Genomic DNA, 27,099 nt, shown 5'->3' with positions numbered 1-27,099 from the left:
AAAAAAAATGCCCAGCAATAAAATTATCCAAGGAGGTAAAAGATCTGTACTCTAAAAACAGTAAAACATTGAGGATGACACAAATGGAAAGATATTCCATAATCTGAAATGCAAGAATTAATATTGTTAAAATGTCTATATTACCCAAAACAATCTACTGGTTCCAATGTAATCCCTATCAAAGTATCAACAGTGTTTTTCACAGAACTAGAACAAGTAATACTAAAATTTATATAGAACCACAAAAGACTTTGAATAGCCAAAGCAAACTCAAGAAAGAACAAACCTGGAGGTGTCACAATCCCAGATTTCAAGATATACTACAAAGCTGTAGTAATCAAAACAGTATGGAGCTTGCACAAAAGCAGACACATAGATAAATAAAACAGAAAAGAGACTGCAGAAATCAACCCATGCTTAAGTGGTCAATTAATCTACTGCAACGGAGGCAGGAATATATAATAAGGAAAGGACAGTCCCTTCAATAAGTGGTGCTGGAAAAACTGGACAAGCTATATGCAAAAGGATGACACCAAACCACTTTCTTACATCATGCACAAAAATAAACTCAAAATGGATTGAAGACCTAAATAAGTTCAGTATAGGGAATATGGTCAATACTACTGTAATAATGTGGTTCAGTGTCAGATGAATATACCCTATCTTAGTGAACACTGAGTAATGTATAGAATTATTGAGTCAATATGCTGTATATCTGAAACTAATTACAATATTGTAAGCTAGTTGTACTTCAATAAGATAGGAGAAAAATAGATAATTATATGACAAAATGGACATATTAATTAGCTAGATTTGTAGTAAAAATTTTACTATGTGTATCAAGTCCTCATGTTTCTTCACCTTAAATATATACAGTTTTTATTAAAATAATAAGAAAGAAATAGCACTAAGTGTTCAATTAGAAAAAAAAAGAAAAAATTTGTGAAAATAATTAAAGGAAATATCATTTAAAAATGGATTTGGGAGCCCTGCCGGGGGTGCTTTCATACACTACCACTAGCCCTAAGAATACCTCACATTCCCAGAGGAAGAAGCTTACTTTACATACCCTAGCAAGAGGAAGGAAGAATTTCTCCTTGCTCCACTACAGCCCAGCCAATGAGAACACAATGAAAAGCCCCTCCCACCTTCCTTCTTTCCTCTATAAAAGCAAGTCCCTCTCCTCTCTTCTCTAGATTTGCTCCTGATTCTCCATAGTTTAAATGTCCCAAATTACAATTCCTCTGCTATTCCTGAATAAATAAATTCTGCTGGTAAAATAACTAGCTCTTTTGTTTTCTTAAGGACAACAGTCTCAAGTCTATGACCTCAGCTTCCCCCTTAAAAAACTAAAACAAACAAAAATGCAGAACAAATGAAGCCCAATCTAGTAGAAAAAAAAGAAAATAATAATGATGAAATCCGTGAAAGAGAAAATAACAAAAAGAACATTAATTAATCTAAAGGCTGGTCGTTTGAGAAGATCAATAAAATTGATAAACTTCCAGCTACACTGATCAGGAAAAAAACAAAAAAGAAGACACAAATTATCACTCTCCGGAACAAGAGGTGACAAAATCAAATTCTACAGATAAAACAGTAATTACTTCAGAGAATAATTTTTCATTTTCTCTTAAAGCTACACAAATACTAATTAAAATCCAGTTATTTCTCTCCTAGACATCTACCCATGAGAAATAAAAACACATACCCCAAAACAGACTTGGAAAAGTACCTTTATGCAACTTTATTCATAGTAGTTCAGAAGGAAATGAATTAACAAATTCATTGTTACAAATGAATTGTATTATATTCATAAAATAGAATACTACTCAGCAATAGAAGTTAACAAGCTAAATTATATATGGAATATCATGGATTTATCTCAAAATCATTATATAAGTGAAATGAGCCACACAGAAAAGTCTACATACAGTATATTGCCTTGTATATAAAGCTCTACAATAGGAAAAATTAGGTAACTGTGAGACTAATCACACTAGTGTTTGCATATCCTGGAGAGCAACCACCAAGGCCTGAGGAAACTTTCTAATTCAAACATTTTAAAACTTGTGGTGGTAACAAGGTATATATATCATACCTTTGAAAATCTGTACATTCTATTGAATGCAAATTATATCCCGATTAAAGAATAAATAATATCTATTTTTTAAATGTCAATGATTGCTAAACAGTTACAATCATATACAGTGAGAACATTAAAGAAGGAATCTGTTTTGAATTTTCAGTTGCTGTTTGTGGTAAGTAGAAGTACCCCAAAAGATGTTCATGTCCTAATCCCTGGAATCTTTGAATGTTACCTTAAATGACAAAAGACAATGCAGATATGATTATAAATTAAAGACCTTGACATGGAAAAGGCACCCAGCATTATACAGGTGGTCCATTCAAACCATACACATTCTTAAGCCTTTCACATCTGTGGTCAGAGAGAGATGCAATGATAGAAAAATGACAGCTTGAGAAGGATTCTATATCATCTTGCTGGTTCTGCCATGTAAGGGCTATGTGCAAAGAACAGAGAGGCCTCTAGGGGCTAAGGGCAGCTCCCAGCTGACAGCTAGCCCAATAATAGAGTGCTACAACTGCATGGAGATGAATTCTACCCACATCTGATTGAGCAAGGTAACTCTTCAAGTCTCACTGGGCTAAAATCAAGGTGTCAGTAGGGCTGCAGTGTGACCTGTGTACTTCTTCTGATATTTAGGGCTGAAAATAATAAACTTGTCTTAAGCCACTAAATATGTGTAATCTTTTACAGTAGTAATAGAAACTAATACACTGGTATATTAAATTATACATTATTTTTGTCCCAGTACTAATTGTTCTACAGTCTTTACCTGATATATTCCACAGTTTTTCAGCTATAGAAAGAGTTTCAACTTTAGATATTAAAAGGCCAGGTTAGTCTAACTAAACTCTTTAATGTCATACCTAATTTAAACCTTTCCTCTGCCGACTTACCGAAGTCGGAATCAGGGACCAGTAGTGGGCAAATGTGATGTGTCTGTGTGTCCTGGAAGAGGAAGCTATACAATCTGTAGTTTATTTGTTTTCCTTTCTTGCACCACTACTTTATGCTAGCTTATGGATCCTCTAGCTCTGGAGAGTGGGAGAATAAAAAGGTTAAGGCTTTGAATTAGCAGGGCAATTTGGAGATCTTTTTTGGTTCTTCAAAAGCCCTCTTTCATGGCAGGAATCCAAATGCTTTTCCTTCTTTCACTGGAAGCATTCACAAGTTCCTCAGTGTTACTGGCAATAACCTCCAAGCTGCAGGGTTCACAAATGGAAGCAAAGCACTTGTTGGCTGATCTTGGAAGTCTCATTGGCTTCTTCTCATATCTCTAGTCTCATTCTACTGGCCAAGGTAGTGAGGGAGGTGGGAGATTTGCCCTGGAAGGTAGACCTCTTTGTTGATCCTTGCAAAATGATTCAAATCTGGCTTTTATCTAAAGTGTCCACTACCAAGCAAAAACCTTTGCCCTGCCAAAAGTGCCAAGTATCAATGCAGCTCCTCTTCCCTCTTTTTTCCATCCTCCAACATGACAGTTTCAGCCAGCTCTCCACTTTGCATTCTCCAAGAGGAATCCAAGAAACTTAGGCATTCCTCTACCTTTACCCAGCTTCCAAACTCCTGATACCTATGTCAGACTCTCTAATGAAGAACTTCTTCGTGCCCCACCCTGGTAGTAGTGTAGAGTGATCCTACAAATTTCTATAATTCAACATGCTTCAAGTTAAGGACTGAAAGGCCACTTTTATTCACAGACATACATGATTTCCTTCTACTCCTTCTCCATCTCCACTTGGCTTACGCTGGGAGAAGCCCAGGAAGGGAACAGAGCAGAACAATCAAAATACTTAGATCTTTTTTTATTCTAAAAAATATTTTATTTATTTATTTAAAGCACAAGTGAGGGGAAGAGCAGAGGGAGAGGGAGAGGGAGAGAGAATCTCAAGTAGACTCTGTGGTGAGCACAGAGCCCGACATGGGGTTCGATTTCACAAGCATGAGACAGTGACCTGAGCTGAAATCAAGAGTCAGACCTTGACTAACTGAGCCACCAGGTGCCCCACTTATAGTCCTTTTAAAGACTCTTCCATTAACCACATCTCTGTTACCTAGTTTTTTTTGTTATATAAACTAACTGCAGACCTATTTGACTGAATTTTAATAAATTCATTGAAGTGGTGTCTATCATACATAATTAATAACAATTGTCTTCAGCTTGGGAATTAGACAAAATTGGAGTCAACACAAATATTGCATTCCATACCTTATTTTGTTGTATGATTCCAGGATGGAGAGTATATATTTTAAGAAAGACCAAATTGGTCGCAAATTGAAGTGACAATGCAGTTTTCCTTATAATCAGTATTTAATGTAGTCACTATCCATATCCTGAACCTGTTAGAAACATACTTTAGTTTTTAATTCTACCTACATATGTATATGTGTATGCTGTATAATTTGTGTGTGGGTATATTCTATTATTTTGCCTATGACCATCTTTCTAACATAATGTTCTGTGAAGACCTCTGCAGGTAACTCAGATCCAGACACACGGGTTTTCTCACATTTCTATAAACAGGTCAAAACTTATTTACTCCACCTGACAAGAGAGATTCTGTAATTGCTTTTTTCCCTTGTATGGAATATTCTCTCCCCATGTCTCTACATGATTCTTCCCTATCTCATTCACTCAGATCACTCAGTAAGGTACTCCTGAAAACCTCAGCTAGCAGGGCCAGCCCTTTCCCTCAGGCCACCTCTAAATCTCTTTTACTTTTTATCCAAAGACATATTTTCACCTGAACTTGTATCACTGTGTATTTGTTTATTTATTTATATTTGCTCTCCCTGATAGCACCAAATTTCCCTGTCTTGGTATTTTCAGTATTTATAGTAGTGCCTAGCACATAGTAGTGCTTAGAACTTATTTTTTTAAAAAAATAATTAGTAATTAAGATCAGCAACTTTCAGGCTGATGCAGCTGATTTACCACAAAGTATCATCATGGAGTTGCATTAAATTTCAGTTTTGCTAACATATATTTTAAACAATGTGAGTCAGTGAAATCCACAGTCAGATCCACGGCAAGCAAAATACAGAATACCAAAGCCAAAAAGAAGACATTAAAAACAATCAGAGAGGAAAAAGACACAATATCTATAAGAATTGCAACTGATTGGAAGTTGATATTTTCCATATAAAAATTAGAAACCAGAAAAGCATGTAGGATCTTCAAAATGCTGAGAGAACTGTCAACCCTGAACCACATTTCAAGAATGAGGGCAAAAAGATATCAAAGACAAACAAAACTGAAAAATCATCACTAAAGAAATTTCTAAAAAATGTACTGGAATAAAGAAAACCATCCTATGGAGGTTTCAGCTACAATGATAAATGGTGAAAAAGGAAAATGGTAACTATGTGGGCAAGTATAGAGAAACACTAATGGTTTCAAACAGTATAATGTCTCTTTAGTGATATTTTTTTTTAAAAAAGCTAATATACTAAATTATAATAGCATATAAAGTTATGACAGGATAATTGCCTTTAAAACATACTAAAGTACTTGTACTGTTAGTGAAGAGAATGGAGAGAGTAATTAAGTTTAGATTTATTAAATAGGTTAAAATTTATAGTGTGTGTATTTAAAAAAATCTGGAGGTAATATAGAATGAGAAAAATACTTTCAATTGAAAAAAAAAGTAAGGGTGAATAAAGGTAAGAGGAAACACAAATAGGGCAAAGAGGAAAAATTAAATACAATGAGAGAAATATATTTGTGTTAAACTGTGTTAAAATAAAAACAAATTGAGTTCCCCAGTTAAAATACACAGTCAGGGCATCTGGATGGCTCAGTTGGTTAAGTGCCTGCCTTTGGCTCAGGTCATGATCCCAGAGTAGAATCCTAGGATGGAATCCTACATCAGGCTCCTTGCTCAACAGGGAGCCTGCTTTCACTCTGCCTATCACCCCCTCTGCTTGTACTCTCTCTGTCAAATAAAAAAATAAAATCTTAAAATAAAAATAAAATACACAGATTAGAAAGCAAAATCCAGCTATGAGCTATTTACAGGAAACAGACCTAGTATACTTAACAAAGAGAAAGTTTACAAGTAAAAGGATAGTAAATGATGAACGAAGCAAATGCTAGGGGTAAAAAATGTAGTAATGCTATATTAATATTATACAAGTACAACTGAGAACAAAAAAACCTTTTGTGAGATAATTGTTAAATACTAATAAAAGGTTTAAGAGGGATATAATGGTATTAACTGCATCTATACACAGGAAACTAAGGTGACACTTCATAGTGTCAAGACTGGCAAACATTTAAAAGATTGGCAAACATTTAAAAATCTGAAAACGTCAAATGTAGACAAGAGTGAGAGCACTAGTTGAGTATGAAATCAGCACAATGACTTTGGTATTTGTTGTCTATGTGTTGTCTTTTTTTGTTCTTTGATTCCTACATTACTGCTTCTTTTACTTTAAACAGATATTCTATAATGCACCATTTTAATTTATTACTCTTACATATAATCTTTTATATTCTTTAATATATTTTTTGAGTTGTTTTCTTTCTGGTTGCCCAGTGGAATATAATTAGCATTTAATAATCTAGTTCAGACATGAACCAAATTTCAGTAGTATCAAAAAACTATGTTGGGGGCACCTAAGTGGCTCAGTTCGTTAGGTGTCCAATTCTTCATTTCAGCTCAGGTCAGGGTCTCAGGGTCCTGAGATTGACCCCACATCAGGCTCTGCACTCAGTGGAGAGTCTGCTTCTCTCCCTCTCCTTCTCTCCCATCTCTGTATGTGCACATGCTCTCCCTCAAATAAATAAATAAATAAATAAATACATACATACATACATACATACATACATACATAAATATTTTTTTAAAAGTTTGTTTTGTTGTTATATAGCTCCATTTCTCAGGTTCTCCTTTGGGCTGATATTATCATACAAATTACATCTTTATACACTGGGTGCCCACCAACACAGACTCATGGTTATTGTTTTATGCAGTTGTCTTTTAAACCAGAGAGGAGAAAAAGCGTTACAAACAACAACAACAAAAAACAAATATACTATCATTCATACTCATTTACATATTTACTTTTACTGGTGTTCATTATTTATTCATGTAGATTCATATGTTTCTTTCCATGTCTAATAATTTTATGTTAAAAACTGGGCATTTTAAACAATGTAATATGGAAATTTTGGAAATCAGATTTTCATCCCTCCCCAGGGCTTGTCATTGTGTGTGTGTGTGGTTTTTTTTACTTATTTTCTTTATTGAATTAAAATTATACTATGTATAAAATAACCATGTTTATACAGACAGATTATATGTCACTGTTGTTTTGCTTATTGCTGTTTCTGAACTAATTCCATAAAGTCTATATTCTATGTTGAGTGTGGCACTGAAGTCTCTGCTTAGCTAATTTAGTGGTCGGTAAATGATTGGACAGAAATTTCCTTAAACACTTGGCAATAGTCCAAGGGGCTATGTGTGTGTGTGTAACACATTTTTAATATTCAGCCAGGAAGTTGACAATTTCACCTTGGCCTTCACTTCCTCTTTGAACAGGGCCTGAAAATCACCTTGAGATGAGAGCTAAGGGCCTTCTCAGGTCTTTCCTGAATGTGAACAGCCCTATAATGCATGAGGCCTTCTGGATTCTTAGGTCTCCAATGGGGCTTTTCATAGCTCTTACCACATCTCATTTCCCAGTTTTTCCTTTGATGCTTTTGGTTAGTCTATTTTATCCACTGTTAACTACCATTTCAGGTAGCTATGAAGTTAACAAACCATCTTTAATTTTTCAACAACTGCTTCTGGGGAAAAAGGCTTTTCATGTCAGGTGAATTCCAAATCATGTCAAAAAAAGACAGCCTTGCAAATGGGGTCTGGTACCGAAGCACCAGACAGGCCAAATAATGACAATTCTCAGAGAAGGAGGCTTTGAAGAAGCTCCAGGCCCATTCTGTCCCCTATGGAGACTGCCAAGTTACTGGTTTTCACTGAAAAATGCAGGCTGTTATTTGTTAAGGCTACTGTGGAGCTGGAAAGGGTAAGATGAGAATAGGGTGAATTAAACCACCACGAACCTCACTGTTCTTACCAAGATTCAGCTGGTTTTGTTTTGAACACATGCTTCCTGAATTGCTGGACACTTTTGGTTGATTGCCAGAGTTCCTAAAAAATGTATCCTGACAAATTCTACCAGTTTTGTCAATGATTTTATGATGAAAAGATTTTCAGAGGTTTAAACTGCCTTTTTTTTTTTTTTTTTTTTGCTGATGTCACTGTGGCAAATAACTTTGGAATTCTACTTTGCATGACTTACTGAAATTTACTATGTTTCTATCCTTAGGAGCTTGCCATTTTACTCTTTGTAATGCCATAGTGAAATAGCAGGCATGTTAAAGACTATCCACAGCAGCATTATTCAGAAGAGCAAAAACCCAGAAATGTCCAACAGAAGAATAAATAAATTATGATGTACAAGGGAATACTTCTCCACAATGAAAATTAATGAATCACAGCTATATAAATTCATATGGATAAATCCTCATAACGTGATTTTAAGTGGAGGGAAAGAAATCTGAGGAACAATACATTTTATAATAAGATTCCATTTTTATAAAGGTCAAACGTATGGTTTAAAACTATTAAAGAAAGGAAAAGTAATAATTTTAAAAATACAATAGATTAACAATTATTTTGGAGTCAGAAAAGAGGAAGTACTGAGAGACTTTAATAGTATTAGCATTCTTAAGTTGGATTAAAGGTTCATAGGTGTATAGTTTATCATAATAGTTTTTAAGTTATTAGTGTAATTATTTCTTTTTGTGTGGATTAAATATTTTATAATAATAAAAAAGAGATCTAGACCATTTGAAAGAGATGACTTTAAACTTTTTTTGCCCTTACATATTTGTGCTATTTCCATAGGAAATTCCTTATAGAGTAGCTGAAAAAGAAAAGAGGGTTATGAGATTTACAGGCTTTGACATTTATTAAATAGTGTACAGGATCTCAAAAAATTATTTTATGTCTCTGAGCTGGTATCCTATTGGTGGTACTTCCTTCGAAGGCCTTTGTGATAATTATCACAAATTATGTATAAACTGCATATCTTCCAATAGGTGCTCAATGAGTAGAAGTTCTTATTAGCAACAAGATATCACAATATCCATTTAAACATTAAAGAAATTCATCCATCATTCAGATAATCCGGTGGGGTTTTTTTTTGACAAATATTTCCACAAACAACTAAAGCAATTTTTACTTTTATGATGATATTATATATAGCATTGCTAAAATAGCATCAAAATGAATCCTCATGGTAAAGATTGGTAAGTACTGAACCATTTTTTTCCAGCCTTACTAAGGTACAAACTACAAAATTCATATATACTTAAGGTATATAAAATGATATTTTATACCATTTTTTGAACCAAGTATTGAACTACTTATAATTTGAAAAAAAATACTCTTTTGGAGATATATTTATTTCTAGATATAATTTCTTAAATACTCTATAGAGCAATAAAACTAGTTTGAGATAAATATTCTTCCAATTATAGTTTCCAATAAACCTAACATTCTTGCATTTTTGGAATATTTGTGTTCCTTTGTACTAGAACCTAAGAAATGACCAATTTGAGCAACTATAGATTCCAGAAATTTTCACTTGTTTGAGTATTGTATACAGATATACATGTACATATTGTTAAAAACCTGGAAAACTGGGGATCCCTGGGTGGCACAGCGGTTTAGTGCCTGCCTTTGGCCTAGGGCGCAATCCTGGAGACCCGGAATCGAATCCCACGTCGGGCTCCCAGTGCATGGAGCCTGCTTCTCCCTCTGCCTATGTCTCTGCCTCTCTCTCTCTCTCTCTGTGACTATCATAAATAAATAAAAATTTAAAAAAAAACAACCTGGAAAACTTGAAAGTCCCCATAATTTTGACTGAACTCCACTGAGCATATCAATTCTTTGTAAATACACCAATTTATTGCTATAGTTTGCTGCACATGGTCTATTTAAGCATCAACATGAAACCCACTTCCTGTGCCTGGTTCATTCTCCTAACTCCTTCAGTCCATCAATACCTCCAGGTAAATAATGGACAGAACCTGTCAACAATCAAGTTCAGCATCAAGCAAAAATTCCAGGTCATCAAATCTGTCCTCGGCATTTTCCTTTCTCATACACATTTCTTATCTCCTAGGTTCCCATTCTCTATGAGATCAGTGACCTAACCTTCAGCTGTCTCCCACTTCTCAGTTCATCACTCCATCCAGGCCCACCCTATTTCAAATAAAGCTCTAATTATTCTCTGTTTCCCAGGGAAAATTAGTGCAGTCTCACAAAATACAGCATTATAATATGCCAATGGTGTTTCATTAAGTTACATTGATTTACTAGGATAATGGGGTAGAGCATGTAAGAACTGAATGTAGATGCTGAAAACCAAAAATGAAACACTAAAGTTTTCTTTCTATATCTCTTATCAGAGGTTAACTTACCAGTGTCCTCAAATAAGCTTCCCTGTTTTCTTCATAGATCTGAATGAAGTGATGACTCCAAGGCCATGAGTGTTAATGCTCCTGGCCAGCAACTGTATCAACCTGTCAACTGTATCAGCCCTGTCATATTGGAGTCTGTGACAGGTAGATGCTGAGTGACATTTTTGGTTAGCTAGTGGTCCTTAAACATGGTTCCCTCTATCATTTCTTCACTGTGGCTGCAAATCATTTATCACTGCTACCTTTCTCATATGACATTCCCATAGGCCTCCCCAAACTCTTTGCAATCAAGGGACTCAGGCTCTTGACCTGTCAGCACTGGTGCCTTTGTTATGGTCCTGACTATCTTGGACTTTTCCTTGAGTTTAACAATCAGATAAACCAGCTGCAATATCTCAAATATTCACCAAAATAAGTTGAAATTAATTTTAAAATATCTACTATTTGGTATGCCACAGTATGTACATTTGAGAATCAGATCTAATTTTCATTTGTAAATAGTTCAGAATATCAGAACCATGTACAACCTTCAACATTATAAATTCCATCCTGGTGATTTCACAGAACAAGAAACTAAAGCCCAGAGAAGTTAAGTGATTTGCCACCAATGACACAGCATTTAAGTGGCAGAGCTTGGGCCAAGATTTCTTGATTATTAGGCTGGCTCTTTTTCTCTATTCTTCTTTCTCTCTCTCTCTTTTTGTTTTTAGCCATACCTGCTGGTTTTTCACCATGGGGGGAAAAGGATTTGCATGAATCCTTGTTCTTAACATAAATTTCTTAACATAAATAGCCAATGTTAGTACAGCTGGTAGCCACCATATCCATGCTGTATGTTATGTTGTTGACACTTTGTTTGTAATTGGCTATTTTAAATTATTACCTCCTAAAAAATAGAATTAGGCTTCTGTTCAGTACTCTTCAGATTTACATTTGGCGATTTTGCATTCTGTGAGGCTAATAACAATGATGATTTTGAGTGTAACATGTGGGCATTCTACTTGAGAATGTTTCTGAATTATTGATTAAACTCCCACAAAATCATAACAATGAGAAATTGTGCGTGCTAACATAATCATTTTCATTGTCATTAAGTGGGTCTGTGCCAGAATTATTTTTTAAAAATTATAATACTGTGGCTTAGCTGTTGTATGTCTTTTTAATTTTTTGAAAGAAGACTTTCAAAGATCATTCTTTTAAGATATCAATCTATTCCAGTGTTACAAGTGACATTCTCAAACAGGAAGAATTATTGCTAAAAGTGCTACTGGGAGACAGCCAAAACTTCTCCATAAGGCTGATTCCTTTCCTCTTTCCAATAGTCCATTACCAAAGGTAAAGACTGAGTAGTATGCACCACATTAATGACCCCATAAAATCCCCGAAATGAGCAATTAATGTCCCAACACTGACGAAGTCAACTACACATGTGTGCATATCTATATTTTAAATACAGCTCTTTTAAAATTTATATTTCTATAGGTTCTGACTTCCTACAGAGTTAAAGCAAAGGCTTCTGGGAAGACAATATATTGTAAAATATACACTTTTACCCAGGATTTTTTACCACAAGTGGAACAGTCAGGTGTAACTGAATAAAAATTCACTAGATAAACAGAAAAATAATCCTAATTAGATTTTACTTTAGACTAACAAAATTTGTAGTGACTATGTTGTTCACATTATATTTCCCCATCCCTACAATTGCTAAAAATACCAAATCAAACACCACCCAGATTTCCTTATGAAGTGTGTGAACTAGTGCTTTAAAAAGTCATGTTAGCACCAACAAAGTTTATAGGGGCAACTGCATTCGAGACGCACATGGCATACCTTTAAATAACACTGTTAAAATACCAAATAAAATGTCAACGTCTGTCAGGTCTCTGGCTTTTATAAATTGTTTAGACTGGGAAACGTTGGGATTTGGACATTGTTCTTTTCATATGATGTAGAAAAGAAGAGACCATAAAAAGAAAAGAACAATAAAGCATAGATCATTTTTGAAGTTCTTTCATGGAAAAACATACCCTGGATCATTACCCTTCTAATCAACAATTTCCTTCTTCCTCCCAATCCTTCCCGTCTGGTATTTACCTTTCTCCCCCTCCCGCCCCTCCCCTCTCTCTGGGTGGTATTCTGAGCTTATACATAGTATTCAGTAATCTATTTTTTAAATTGCTTCGAAAGAGAATCTCAGGAGGACATGACAGACATGTATACACTGGGTATTTTTAATCTGAACCGTGGCTTTCCTCACCATTTCTGCTCTCTTAAAAACACACCTGAGTGCCCTGACCGCAGTTTCCCCAAGGAGAGGAAGGCCTTGTGAGCAAAATTAGCTACTACCTACCTACAGACTAATTATCACACCTTAGTGGTCATCTTCCTGCCCTTTCCCTCCACCCCTTTCCTTTTATTACCACACCACACTCCCACAATTCCCAAACAACAACATCACTGTTTTAGCTTCTTCTCTGGATTTCCCACACTTAATGCAACCCAGACCTCACCTTCAGCTCTCCTGAGGCCACTTTGGAAGCCAGTTCGATGACACAGCCAACAGCCATGCGTGCAGCACCGGACGAGTGCAGCTCATTCCAAATGGTGTCACTGTCCACCTGAGCAAACAGTCAGCACGGCCCGAAGAAAGAGAGAGGGAAAACAAGAAGGAAAACGAATAGATGAAAAAGGGAGGGAGGGGGAGGGGAGAAGAGGAGAAGGGAAGAGAGAAAGAAAGCAAATTTGTGAGGAAGGGCTGGCAGGGTAACAGCCTAGATACAATAACATTAGTCTTCCATCCTGGCCAGCTGAAAAGACCTTCTGGACAGAACTTTGCTTATACTTTTTCTCTATACTGACTTCTCCAATGGAAACACATTCCTGCCATGCCTCACTGCCATTCCCTGTTTAGATTTCTCATTACAAACAGCATTACATAGGCCGGATCTGGCGTAGTTACAGGCCTGCTAGAAACCAGGCCCCAGTAGTAGATAGAGTAAAAAAGCTAAGAGCACTTAGCTATACATAAAAATCGGATTTGCAAGTGCTAGAGGGGAAAAATTCAAATACCATTCTGGCTGCAGGTTTACAGGGAGCCAAAGACAATTATTAGGCAGGTAGCAGTAGCAGTCAGTGAGTAGGAAGTAGCAACCACAGTTCAGGTTCTCCAACTAAATGGAAGGAGTGTGTGGTCCTCACACTTAAAACATTCATCAAATTCAACTGCAAAGAGCAATTTGATTTTCAAAGTAGAAACTTAAAATTTCTAACATTTACTACAGTTTGGCAGCTGTTCTTAATGTAGATTGGTATTATTAGAATTGGATAGGCCATTAAAATACATGGTTGCTTCTATAAGAGAACATTCTTATGAAAACAAAGCATAAACCAGAAATTTTAATTTATCTTTCTAAAAGTCTATTAACCCTTTTTCATGCATGCAGTAAGATAACATAGCAAGAACAAGAGAAGTACAATAACTGGTTTATAATGATCATATATGTTACATACTTTTATGTATAAAATATTTCATGATATAAAAAAAACAGAATACAATGGTAGAGGTCTCTAAAGTTACAATACATAAATTACTTGAAGCACTAGGAAATGTAATACAAAATTTGTGATTGTGCAAATAGTAAGACTTCTTAACTGGGTAAAAGAAGGGAAATCCCACACAAAATAAAGATTTTTTTTTTTTTAAAGAATTAAAGAGGCCTAATAACATGGAACAAATACAATAAATAACAATTACACATTCACAATGTACTAAGCAGTTTCCTAAGCCTTTTAACATGCCTTTTCTCATGAGATCCTCACCAGCTTAAATTCTGTCAAGATCAATGAATAAATAAATAATGAATGAGAACAATAAATGAATAGAAAATTAAGATCTCTTCAACAATAGCATAGTGGTGAAGAGAGAAGTTTCTAAATCAACTGTCAGGGTGAAATTGTAGCTTCACCGCTAAAACCTACATGACAGTGGGCAATTAGTTAATAAATGTCTCTGTGCTTTGGTTTCCTTATCTATGACATAGCAATGTTTTAAAGTGCCATCTGTATATGATTTTAGTGAGGACTAAATGAATAAGTGATATGCAAATATTAGCTATTACTATTTAGGCTACTATTACAGCCATTTTATAATGCCTAGCCCAGAGTAGAGGCCTAATAAGTGTTTACTGAATGAGCACACTGTGGTTTAGAGAGGCTACTCAGCTGGCCCAAGGACCTTCAGACCCCTGACTCTGACATCACATGTCTTTCTAAATGGCTCTCCTGAAATAACCCTCACTTTCTAAGAACGTTAAGCCCTTGTCATACTCAATATCATCTTGTCAACACCACCGGCTAAAAAATGAAGGTATGATCATATGGCCAAAAGAACCTAATCATCTGCCCTCCAAATTAAGTTTTGTTTTTACCAAACAATATAGGCACTTATTTGAGCTTCATATAGATATACCTTGAGGAAGATGGTTGCTCAAGTTGAAAAATGAAAACCAACATTTACACTGTGTTGCATAGTTTTTAGTCAATTTTCAACTATTACAGAGCTATAGGTGCCATAGAAAGCCCTCACTAACCAGATTTAAAATTATTGGGAATGCAAGCAAATATAAAACAAATAAATAAATCCCAGAGACCTAATGGATGACTCAAAACCACATATAATTCCAAACCCCTTTTTACTGGACTTTAGAATACACTCTAAGTTTTTTCTTAAAAAAAAGAAAGAAAATTTCCTTCCAAAAAGCTATAAATACTATACTTGATTAGAAAAATATTATAACACCTGGGAACAATGTCTCTTTAACCATAATACTAAGGGGCATTAGATAGCCACAAATAACTTTAAAATTCATCTTCTTATCTACATTTTTCTATCTTCCTCTAAGTAGTCTTACAGAAATAATACTCTGCATCTATGCCATCAATTTTGGTATATAAACCTCTACTAATCAAGATACTTATTTTTTTAACTCATCAATATTTGTCAGGTACCTACCATGTAACAGATGCTAAGAGTTCTAGTATACGGGAGTTACTTCTATCATAAAGCTATAATTATTGATAGAAAGAATGCTAGGCACATAGATGCTCAATGGAATGGATATTTGAGATTTTTACTACACCCAAAGGTCAGGATTATTCCTAAACATGTGCTCTTTAGGAATCTATGAAGTTTATTTTAGGAATTTATGAAATTTACTTATATTTAAACATAAAAAACATTTACTTAACTACTTCAACTGGTTTTATGTATAGTTAGTAACTAAATGGCAATAATGGTCAAGATTTTGCATGTGATCTATTCATAAACCAAAAATTGTAATTAATTCTGAATTTATTAACAGATGTTGTCTTAGCTCAGCTGCCAAAACAAAATACCATATGCTGAGTGACTTCAACAACAGGATTTTATTTCTCCCAGTTCAGGAGGCTAGGAAGTCCAAGGAATCAGTCAACTTGGTTTCTGCTTGAAAATTTGGTTCAGTTCGCACCTTGGCTTGCAGATGTCTGCTTTCTCACTACATTCTCACATGGCCTTTCCTCAATTGAGTGCAAGTACAAAGAGAAAGATCCCTCTCTCTTTTTCTTCTGGTAAGGCCACCATTCCTATTAAATTAGGATCCCATCTGTATGACCTCATTTAGCCGTAATTATTTCTTAAAAGCCCTATTAGGTTAAATCACATCAGAGGTTAGGGCTTCTACATATGAATTTGGGGGGGATACAATTCATTCCATAGCAAAGTTATATCCCCAAAACATGTTTATAAGTCAATTTATAAACATATTTTCCTAAGATATTGTGTTCAAAGTGGTGTTCCAGGGCCATTAGCAAAAAAAAAAAAAAAAAAAAAAGTATGCATGGCTCATGAAGTCTCCTGATCTCTGTCACTAGAAGAGACTCCCATATCTACTTCCTACTATTCTCAAGAGCAAAAAGTATTTCTTCTCCTGCTATGTCCTTCTTATTGGTATGAGAGATTGCCAAAAACCTTTCCCTGTATTAGTGATAGTATCAAGGAGGTCACCTTCATATGAAAACTCTGATTTTTAACTGCCTCAAGACTTTCTGACAGTAAAAAAAAACTCTAGGTAAGAGAGATGGTTGACTCCACCAATTATTGGTGGTTCTTGGCATGGAATGGGATACTGAGTGGCTGGAAAAGAAGGAAAAATAGCAAGAAGGATTAGATTTAGATGGATATCTGTAAATGGGATTAAGCTAAGATGGCAATACAATGATGGTGGAAGTAGAGACCAGAAGAACTTAGAACTGTAAGACAGGTGCTCTAGCATTTGAAAGCTGAAGGTAGAGAGATTAGGAGCATGGCACAGAGTTGGCTCTGGATATGGAAAATAATTTTAAACAATGTAAATTGTTTAGAGTAGGCCATGAAAGGGGAAAGAAATGGTAGAGGAGGAGAAAGCAATCCTGCTTACTGCACTAGCTAATTACTTGCTAAAGCTGTTAAGAAATGCAAAGCAAATTCTTAAAACCAAAACTACATAATTTGAAAAAAATCAAAGTACTTGTATCTTTTTTCTTTCCATACAACACATTAACTTCTCCTTAGTCTTTCTACCAGTTTATTCTTCAGCCTGATATGTGTGTGCGGGTGCACACCCATGTACACATGCACACGTACATTAGGAGGCAATGGTACACAAACTGAAAAGGAGATTAGGATTCATATAAAAGACAATGAAATTCAAAATAGGATTTTGCATCAGTACACATAAAAATCCATACTTTTGTGGTGAAAGAGAATTTTTTCCAAATTCCTTTGTATATCAAGAACTAAGCTGGTGATCTCAGATTATTACGTTAGTGACAGCATCAAGACAATGCTACCATTGCCTCTCTGATACTCAGAGAAGAGACTCTTTCTACCTATCAGAAAGCCAGGCCTAGACCTTATAGATTTAGTCTTTAGAAAGGATATGTAAGAGGAAGAAAAAGCCAAAAGTCATCCCTTCAGATCCTGAGAGATTGGAGAAAGACAAACCTACGGTTCATCAGAGACACCCCACCAGGGAACCCTACCAGGTTTCATCTTGAAGTGAAATCAGGAGAAAATCAGCTGCTTCAAATGCTAGGCAATCGGGAACAAGAAGATGGACCAGGGAAATTGCCATGGAAGCCTGAATATCCAGAGGATAGTATGAGTGTCCAAGGACCTCATCAGGTCTCCATCCCTCCCTCATATACCCAAAAGACATCTTGAAGAGGAAGCTGAGAGATTGAACAATTACCTATAAAAGACTGCATCCAATAGTAAGTTGATCTTGAAGTTGATTTTAAAAAGATGGATATATTAGTAATTATGGAGAAGATCAGTATAATTAGGATAAAAGAAAAAGCATATTTATCACACATATGAATGAGTATGGCTAATTCTAATTTTGTATCCAATTTTTAAGATCAGGAATTTATTCTGCTAGATGATAGGGAAAAAGGTATAAGCTGGATACTGAGAAGAAGTCCCAAGGGATATGCTATATACATGGCTGGTGGTATATAACTATATTTTAGAATTAATGTGGCAATATACAACTTACTACCTCCCTCAGAATTCATCTGGAATTTTTACCAAGCTTTTCTTACAGAGCATTCTAAAAAATAGTATGCTTTTAACTTCCAAAAATTTCTGTATAAATGTACAAAACATGAAGGCAGCTTTAGTAGTCTTTTGAGTAACTGTCCAAAGAGGCTTTGTTTTACTGTCAGAATTAAAATTTATCAATTTGAAAATAGTCCCCCAAAAGTTCAAATCACTTATAAACATGTAGAAGGGCCTGTACCTAACGTGTCCAAAACTGTGGTTCAGAAATGTTAGATGAAGCTGTTCCAGAAAAAGTCTTTCTTTGTTAGGAACCAAGCAAATGTGGTGAGATAGGATGGAAATATACCCTAGGGTAGAGAATTATACAAGCTTGGCCCATAAAAAAGATTTAGTCATCAGAAGAGAAAGCACAATTCTGAAAACAGTACAGAGCTTGGTACTAAGATCCTTCCAGCCTGTATTTCCAGAGCCTCACGTCTAGTTAGTAGGGCAATAAGGGTAAAGAGATGGAGAAAGCTATAAGTAACAACTGAAATAGGCAATACATTTTATATTCTGTTTAAAAAATGTGATTGAAGTAAAATACTTTGTTATCAATTGTAAAAATTATGTTAAAAGACAAAGAATGGCACATTCTCCATTTCATTATGGACCTCAGAGAATCCATGGCAACTGGCAATGTGAAAACCCCAGAATAATCATCAGAGGCCAGTGAGACTCATCAATCTGAGAAAGAAAGAGGAAAGAAAAGAAAGAAAGAAGAAAGAAAGAAAGAAAGAAAGAAAGAAAGAAAGAAAGAAAGAAAGAAAGAAAGAAAGAAAGAAATGAAGGAGGGGGATGAGGGGGTTAGAGAGAGAAAGAGAGAGGAGGGAGAGCAGGAGGAAGGAAAGAAAAAAAGAACAATAGATAGGGATAAAAAAGTCCAGTAATTCATAAGCACATAGCAATTATTTATACTAGTCTTCTAAAACAGTTAGGAACATGCTCTCTATAAGGAGGCATGGAGGTAGAAGAGATAGTAAGGGCTTAAAGTATTAGTTACATGTCTACTTAAGAAAACTTAGCCACTAGTTAATACTATTCACATCTGAAAGAAGAACATCATGTATCTGTATCTATAAAAGATAAAAAGGAAGACTGCTAAATCAAACCTGATCTATGAAACATGAATGGTGAAAATATAATTCATTCACTTGGAGTCATAGCAGAATGTAATTCAGAAAGTGTACAGAGAATATGATAGACACCTAATAAGGACATTCCAGGTTTTTTCAGTTTTATTATATGTTACCTTACTCTATAATACTCTGGTCTTTATTTTTTATAAGTAACAATGACAACAATAATCATTGTTATCATCTCATAATTAATATATTTATTAAAATCCAAACACTATGCAAAGCTCACTGCCCAGATAAACTCAGACAATTCCTCCAACCATTGACACTGATCCTCTTACTAAGCACTTCTGTATATGAAATCAGAGAGGTTATTTAGCTAGTAATTAGTGCAGCTGGAATGAGAACTCAGAAAAAAAGAGTATAAACTCTTAAGCCATATTGATTTTTTATGCTAGTAAAATCAAAATTGAAATAAACTATGTAAAAAACAAAATGATTTTTAAAAATATAGTTTTATTTATAGAATCAAGGATTTTCTTAATGAAATATACCAGATAAGACCTAATATCAATATTTTATTTTTAAAGGTATTAAAATTCTACCATGTAAAATTGCTAAAATATTCAAAAAATTCAAATACCACAAGTTGTATCTGGAGTAGTTGGGCATTTTCTAATTTGTTTGCTGTTATATTAAAGCAGTAGTTATCAATGGGAGTGGTTTTCCCTACCACCTTTTCCACCTCCCAGGGGCCATTTGGGAATTTCTGGACATTTTTGGCTGTCAAGCCTGAAGGAGCAGGTAAGCTTCTATCCTCTGTTTGGTAGAAGCCAGGAATGCCCCTAAACATCTTTTTTCTTTTTTTTATAAATTAATTTTTATTGGTGTTCAATTTACCAACATACAGAAAAACACCCAGTGCTCATCCCATCAAGTGTCCGCCTCAGTGCCCGTCACCCATTCCCCCCCACCCCCCGCCCTCCTCCCCTTCCACCACCCCTAGTTCGTTTCCCAGAGTTAGGAGTCTTTACGTTCTGTCTCCCTTCCTGATATTTCCCAACATTTCTCTTCCCTTCCTTAAGGAAGGGAGACAGAACGTAAAGGCCCCTAAACATCTTAAAGTGCAATAGGACAGTACAGAGAAGAAGTTATCTTGCCAAAACGTCAATAATGCCAAAGTTGAGAAATCCTGCCCTAGAAACATTGAGATTCATATAAATAACAGTGCTACCTTCTTCACATGGGCTGCTAGAAGTCTCAAAGTCAAATTTGTGGTCCTTGTCTAGTAAAAATATTAGCTACAACAACACTTTATATGCTAATCCCATCCCTAGCTCACTGTATTTTCACTTTTGCATGATGACAACCTGCCTTGAATATACACCACACATAAACACTTCATGTTTATTTTGAAAGTTTTTAAATCCTTTATGGAATATGGCAAGACTAAAAGGAAAATATAGAGACGCAAGATGCAAAAAGAGCAAAGAGAACCCAGAGGATGCAGGCAGAGAAGAGGAGAGAGAGGAAATAGGAAGGAAATCACTTTATACTTTCATTGTTAATTTTAACTTGTGTTTTTTCTCTTGCATTTTCTTTGGAATACAACCAAGAATGATTTTTATCAACATTGTTCTTTTTCTGAATTTATCCAAATAATTCTGAATCCTGAATAAAATCAACATTAATATAAATTTATATTAAAGGGTTGTTCTGTCCTTTTCAGTTTCTTCAGTTTCACAAATAGTAGTGACAGAGCCAGGAAAAACCTTTCACAGTTCTCCCCATTCTTTTGCTTCAATCTCAACTTATTTTTGCCTAATACATGAAAGAAAGGGATGATAATTTCTTTTAATGATTTCAAACAAGATATAATTATATAATATCAGTGACAAAATAAAAGATCAAGGACATCATGTGATTATTGGCATTTATACAGAAAAGAAAAGAAAGAAAGAAACAGACAAGTTCTAACTATTAAAAATCAAGTCCTTGAGAAATGTTTGTTTATAAGAATGTTGGGTTTGTCCCTGCACATGTGGCTGAGAGTAAATGGACAGTCTGCTGCATTTGAGTGGCTATGATTCATTTCATTTAGTGGAGATATCTAAGTGCCATTTGTGAGTATACCCACACTTCCAAATGTTCAATTCTTTTGAAAATATTCTGAGCATCTGAGAGCTGGGTTACTTCAAACACCATTGCTTTCACAGTTTCTTTACTCCACTGTGAATTAGAAACATGAATTAAAATGACCAAAATCCATGGTCAGGATTTTGCAAGAAATCAAGATGCTTCCTTAGTGCTACTCCTGCCCCTTATTCAGAAGCCTCTGTGTATGTGAAAATCCTTAGAGTAATCACTTATGTCTTTCATAGTTTTTTCCTTTTTTAAAAAATTACTTACTCTGAGAATGACTCCATTAAAATGGATAGCAAAATATAAGTGCAACACACAGTGCACAAAATAATCAGAGTTCTAAGTAGGCTAACTGTCCAATAGTTCTGTCACTGAATAATATATATTGTTCTTGCAATTTATGGTTTTAAAAACAGCAATAGGGGATCCCTGGATGGCGCAGCGGTTTGGCGCCTGCCTTTGGCCCAGGGCGTGATCCTGGAGACCTGGGATCGAGTCCCACATCAGGCTCCCTGCATGGAGCCTGCTTCTCCCTCTGCCTGTGTCTCTGCCTCTCTCTCTCTCTCTCTGTGTGTGACTGTCGTAAATAAAAATAAAATAAATAAAATAAAATAAAATAAAATAAAATAAAATAAAATAAATAAAATAAAATAAAATAAAACAGCAATAATAATAGCAATCTTCTTCCTAAACAGATCTGCAGCAGGAATACTTTAAATATTAACTAAAGTATAAAGAATTTCCTTGGTGTTAAGGGGTACGTAGTGACCCTTTTACATAGACAAATAGATCCATGAACAGGAAAAGGTACAAAAAATTAGCTTAAAGAGACTCACATACAGAAGTGGTACAACTAGGTCTAAAGCAGTAGCCACATGTTCAAAATACTCCAGAGGTCACACTGGTAATATAGATGTAATATAATGTAATGTAATGCAAGGTGAATGAAAGGTAGGGCCCTTGGTATGATTTTTCAATCTTAAATATTGAGAAGAATTCCCTTTTTATTTTATTTTTTTAATAAATTTATTTTTATTGGTGTTCAATTTGTCAACATATAGAATAACACCCAGTGCTCATCCCGTCCAGTGCCACCTCAGTGCCTGTCACCCAGTCACCCTCACCCCCCGCCCACCTCCCTTTCCACCAAGAATACACTTTAAAAAAAAAAAAAATCCCCAGCCAGGCTAAAAGAAACTTACCTATATGCTAAATATGGCTCCTGGGCTATCAGCGCATAACTTTTGCTGTCTAGAGTAACTTACTTCTTTTTCTTAAGATTTTATTTATTTATTCATGACAGACACAGAGAGAGAGGCAGACACAGAGGCAGGGGAAGAAGTTGCCTCCCCACGGGGAGCACAATGCTGGACTCAATCCCAGGACGCCAGGATCACTTAGTCAAAGGCAGACATTCAACCACTGAGCCATCCAGGTGTCCCTAGAGTAACTGACTTCTACACAAAGTTTGAAAATTCTAAAGGAGGAAATGGAGGGAAAAAGTATATCAGAGAAACTAGCTGGGTTGATTTCTTGGGCAAAATGATAAAAGTCTAAGGATTTCTTAGTGTGAAGCACTTGGAGAGTATAACAACCCTAATTCCGGGTGGTGGGGGTACGGGATATGTTTATAAAGGAGTCTAGCTTTGCCTAAGGATAAGACTAAAGCAAGGATGCTCAGGTTAACATTTCAAGTAAATGCTATAAATATTCACAGCACTACAAAAAGTTTCATTGCACTATTAAAATTCGCTACTTGAGAAAATTCATAGTGGTGAAAATTATAATTAATTCAGCAATGTTTTAAAATTGATTTGAAACTTATCAATTGCAGTAATGCCTACATGCATTTAAAATGTAGCCTCATATTTCTGACACATCTATCCTAATTTAAAAATGCTGAATAAATAATTAGTTAACTGTTGGAGAAAGGTTCCAAGCTAAGGTCATAAGGCAGGCAAGTAACTGAATTGTCTAATGCAGGTGTAACTGGATTCTTGGAAGGGAGAAAGAAAAAATAAAGCAGAATGACTGACAACTTCTCAAAATAGTGAAACCACAGATCCAAAAGATTCGTACCATAAGTAGAAAAAAAATGCCATCAATTCAATAATAATAGCAGACAAAACCACACCTAGGTGCATCACATTCAAACTGCTAAAAAATAAAAAAGTAAAAATAAAATATTGAAGGCAGCCAGAGAAAAGACACATTATGTACAATACTAAACTATGACAGGAATTTTGACTGATTTCTTAGCAGAAACTACTTAAGCCAGAACATAAAGGAGTGATGTCTTCAAAGTTTTTAAAGGAAAAAAATGTCAATCAGAATTCGATACTAACAAAAATATCTTCAAAAAATACTTTTAAAGGGTGAAATAAAGATTGTTCAGAAAAATAACTGCTGAGGTATTATTCTTCCATCAGACCTGAGTCACAAAAAATGGCAAAGAGGGACTCCTGGGAGGCTCAGTGGTTGAGTGGCTGCCTTCAGCTCAGGACGTGGTCCCGGAGTCTTGGAATCCAGTCCCTCTAGAGCCTGCTTCTCCCTCTGCCTATGTCTCTGCCTCTTCCCTGTGTCTCTCATGAATAAATAAATAAAATATTTTAAAAACATGGTAAAGAAAATCATAGAGGAAATGAAGAGTGCTAAAAATGATAATAATGAAGACATGCATATAAAAGAGACCTTTTTTCTTATTTCTATTTCCTTAAAACACTGATTAAAGCAAAAATATTAAAAAATATATTGAGGGGTTTATGGCACATGTAAAAATTGATGTATCACAACAAAATACATAGAATGGAAGGAGAGGACCACAAATAAACTGCTTAGGATTTTCATATTACATATGAAGTAGTGTAATAGTACCTGAAGGCTGACTTTGAAATATATTATTAAGTATAAATGCTAGAGAAACTACTAAAAATATAGATATAAAACTAATAAGTTAATAGTGGAAATAAAAGATATAATTTTTAAAAATATTCAATCCAAAGGAAAGCAGAAAAAGAAAACAAACAAGCAAATAACAGATGTAAATATAAAACAACTAACAAGATGGCAAATTTAAATTCAATCAGTAAAAAACACTGGTCTACAATACTGCTACTCAAAGTGTGGTTCATGGCACCATGATGGTCTCAGTCTACAGTAAGATAAACAAAAGCAAGCATTTAGCAACTTCTATAGCAATTTTTTAGAATAATTTTATATCTGTTCAACCCAATAAGAATGAGTTTTTATTGGGTATGTTTTCTGTATCTCATTTTTAGTAATTCTTTTTTATTGCATTTTATGGAAAGCATTGCTCTATGACAAGAAATAAAAAGTAATCAAACAAAATCTTGTCCTTTACCACATAATAATTTGAGGAGCATTGATTTCATAGAGAAAGGACTTTCCTTCCAAATTGTACACAGGCAGAACTCTATTTGAGTAAAAGAGACAGAAAAAAAAAAGGGAAGCTGGAGGTAAAATTAGAAGTGTTTGTTAGGTGGGGTTCCTAAATGGCTCAGTCAGTTGAGCCACTGACATTTGATTTCAGCTGAGGTCATGATCTCAGAATCATTGGATCAAGTCCCACATCAGGCTTGCAGTCAGCAGGGAGTCTACTAGAGATTTTCTCTCTCCCTCTCCCTCTGCTCCTCCCCCAACTTGCACATGTGTGTACATGCCCATGCTCTCTCTCTAAAACAAATAAATAAATCTTTTTTTTTTTTAAAGAAATGTGGGTTAGGAGGGTTTTTTTTTTTCTTTAAATTACCTCTTTTTTTTCTTTTTTTTTTAGATTTTACTTATTTGAGAGAGAGAGCACGCATACAGGAGGTGAGGGAGAAAGAGAGAGGGAGGACAAGGAAGAGAAAGAATCTCAAGCAGACTCCCTGTTGAGTGCAAACCTGACACAGGGCTAGATCTTTCCATTCTTGATACCATGGCCTCAGCGGAAACCAAAAGTTGGATGTTTAACCAAATGAGTCACCCAGGAACCCCGTGTTAGTCTTATTAATAAATTACCCTGAACAAAGTATGTTGTACACCAAGAGGGAATGACTACTAATAATCTGCCTAATAATTCCAGTAATAGTTTATACCTGGAGGTCTTCATAAACCCCTGAATTTGGAGAAATTGTCAGGTTTTCTGATAAGCTTTTTTAACAGACATTTCAATGAGCCAATGTTTGGACTCCTCCACCTTTTTCTAAAACTCTTTTGGTGGTAGCTTTGGCAATGATTTCATCAATGTTTAGTGCAATACCACCTTATCTATCTGGCTGACATTAGAATATGAGTGAGAGACCTTGAAAACTACCATTTCCGTTTACAAATTGTTCAAACCTGGGCAAGTTTATTAACCATGCTCTAAATAAAAATAGAGATGACACAACTTTCCTCATAGGATTATTATTAGTATTAGTCAATGCATTCAAAGTGCTTAACCAAGTGCAATACGACAGTGAGAGCAGTAAGCTCTCAGTAAAGGTTCACTAAGGAAAAAAATATTCCAGAGTTTTGTTTCCAAAATTACTTTCTATTCAGCCACACATCAAAAACAAAAATCATCTGTGATAATGCTGGAAGCCAAAAACTACTTCTAATCAGAAAGCTACATTTTTTTTTCTAGCTGCATATGGATCTAGTTCAACTGGAGTTTCCTGAATGAATGTCGGCCTTTTCCAAGCACATCCAGCATAGCTCAATCATTGGCACCCGAAACAAAGCTAATGCTCTGAAAAGCCGCACATGATAGAAATTAAGCTACCTGTACTGAAAGTGGATGTGAAAGTATTTAAAAGGGAAGGAGAATGACTTAGAAGAAAAGGAATTTAGGCACAGTCTCCTCTGTATAATCTAAATGCAGCTTGTTGATTCTTCTCGGAAATATTCCCAGAGTTAAATATAATACTAGTTTGCCCATTAACAGAACAGGTTTCATATGCACTGTGCATGGTTAATGTGGTACATGATTCTTCCACGGATGCCTTGGATATTTCACCCTGAAAGTCGGGAACTGAAACTCCTCAGCCAACATTAAGCAGTTTAGTAAGCAGCTGCTGCTATGCTATGCTGCTGCTTGGGCCACGGGGCATTTCTGAATAATTGAGTTTAAGCTTAAATAATGATCAGATGCCCATAGAAACCTCCTGTGAGATACCAGACTCAACAAAGAAACAGGTTTTCATCACAGTACTGATTCTGTACCATTTTAGGCACGCTGTATAAAAATTAAAACTATGAAAGAAATTAAGTATCTTTTTAACTTTTGCATTACATCAGGTAAAGTATATCATTTAGATGAATCATCCATTGTGGATCAGCTATTTCTGCAGACAGTATCTTGATTTGGTAACTTAGAAATTACCTAATCTTTTTAAGTCACTGGAATCATATCAGCTTGATTTAATTTCTGAGAAACTTTAGTTTTAATTTTTCTACAGAGCTTATTCTGTTTTAAGCTCTATATAGTATGCATAATGGCATCTGCAAGCCAAATTTCTTTTTTGTTTTAGGAAATAGGATAATTACCTTTTACCACTTGAGAGGTATTTGAGAAGGTTTTCAATCCTCAAGCCTCTACTTTTAGGGTTAGAGCTGAAGATTCCAGTACTTATTTCTTTTCCAGGAAGAGTGAAAGTAGAGGTAGGAGTAGGAAAGATTCAGAGAGAGAGAAGCC

General features: G+C 35.2%; 1 protein-coding gene across 3 annotated transcripts in view; it reads right to left on the bottom strand.

Annotated features, from left to right (window-relative positions):
* Window positions 1–27,099, bottom strand: part of HDAC9 (histone deacetylase 9) — a 927,702-nt gene that overhangs the window by 216,749 nt on the left and 683,854 nt on the right. For all 3 annotated transcript variants that reach the window (XR_005983513.1, XM_041727864.1, XM_041727863.1), the window contains one exon: window positions 13,094–13,201. Coding sequence is in view for 2 of the 3 variants with exons in the window: in XM_041727864.1 (XP_041583798.1) it covers window positions 13,094–13,201 (108 nt within the window). In the remaining variant the exon portion in view is untranslated. The remainder of the gene's footprint in view (window positions 1–13,093; window positions 13,202–27,099) is intronic.

The sequence above is a fragment of the Vulpes lagopus genome, chromosome 13 (assembly GCF_018345385.1).
Source record: "Vulpes lagopus strain Blue_001 chromosome 13, ASM1834538v1, whole genome shotgun sequence".
NCBI lineage: Eukaryota > Metazoa > Chordata > Mammalia > Carnivora > Canidae > Vulpes > Vulpes lagopus.
The sequence above is the reverse complement of the archived record's forward strand: the minus strand, read 5'-3'. Positions and strand labels throughout refer to the sequence as shown.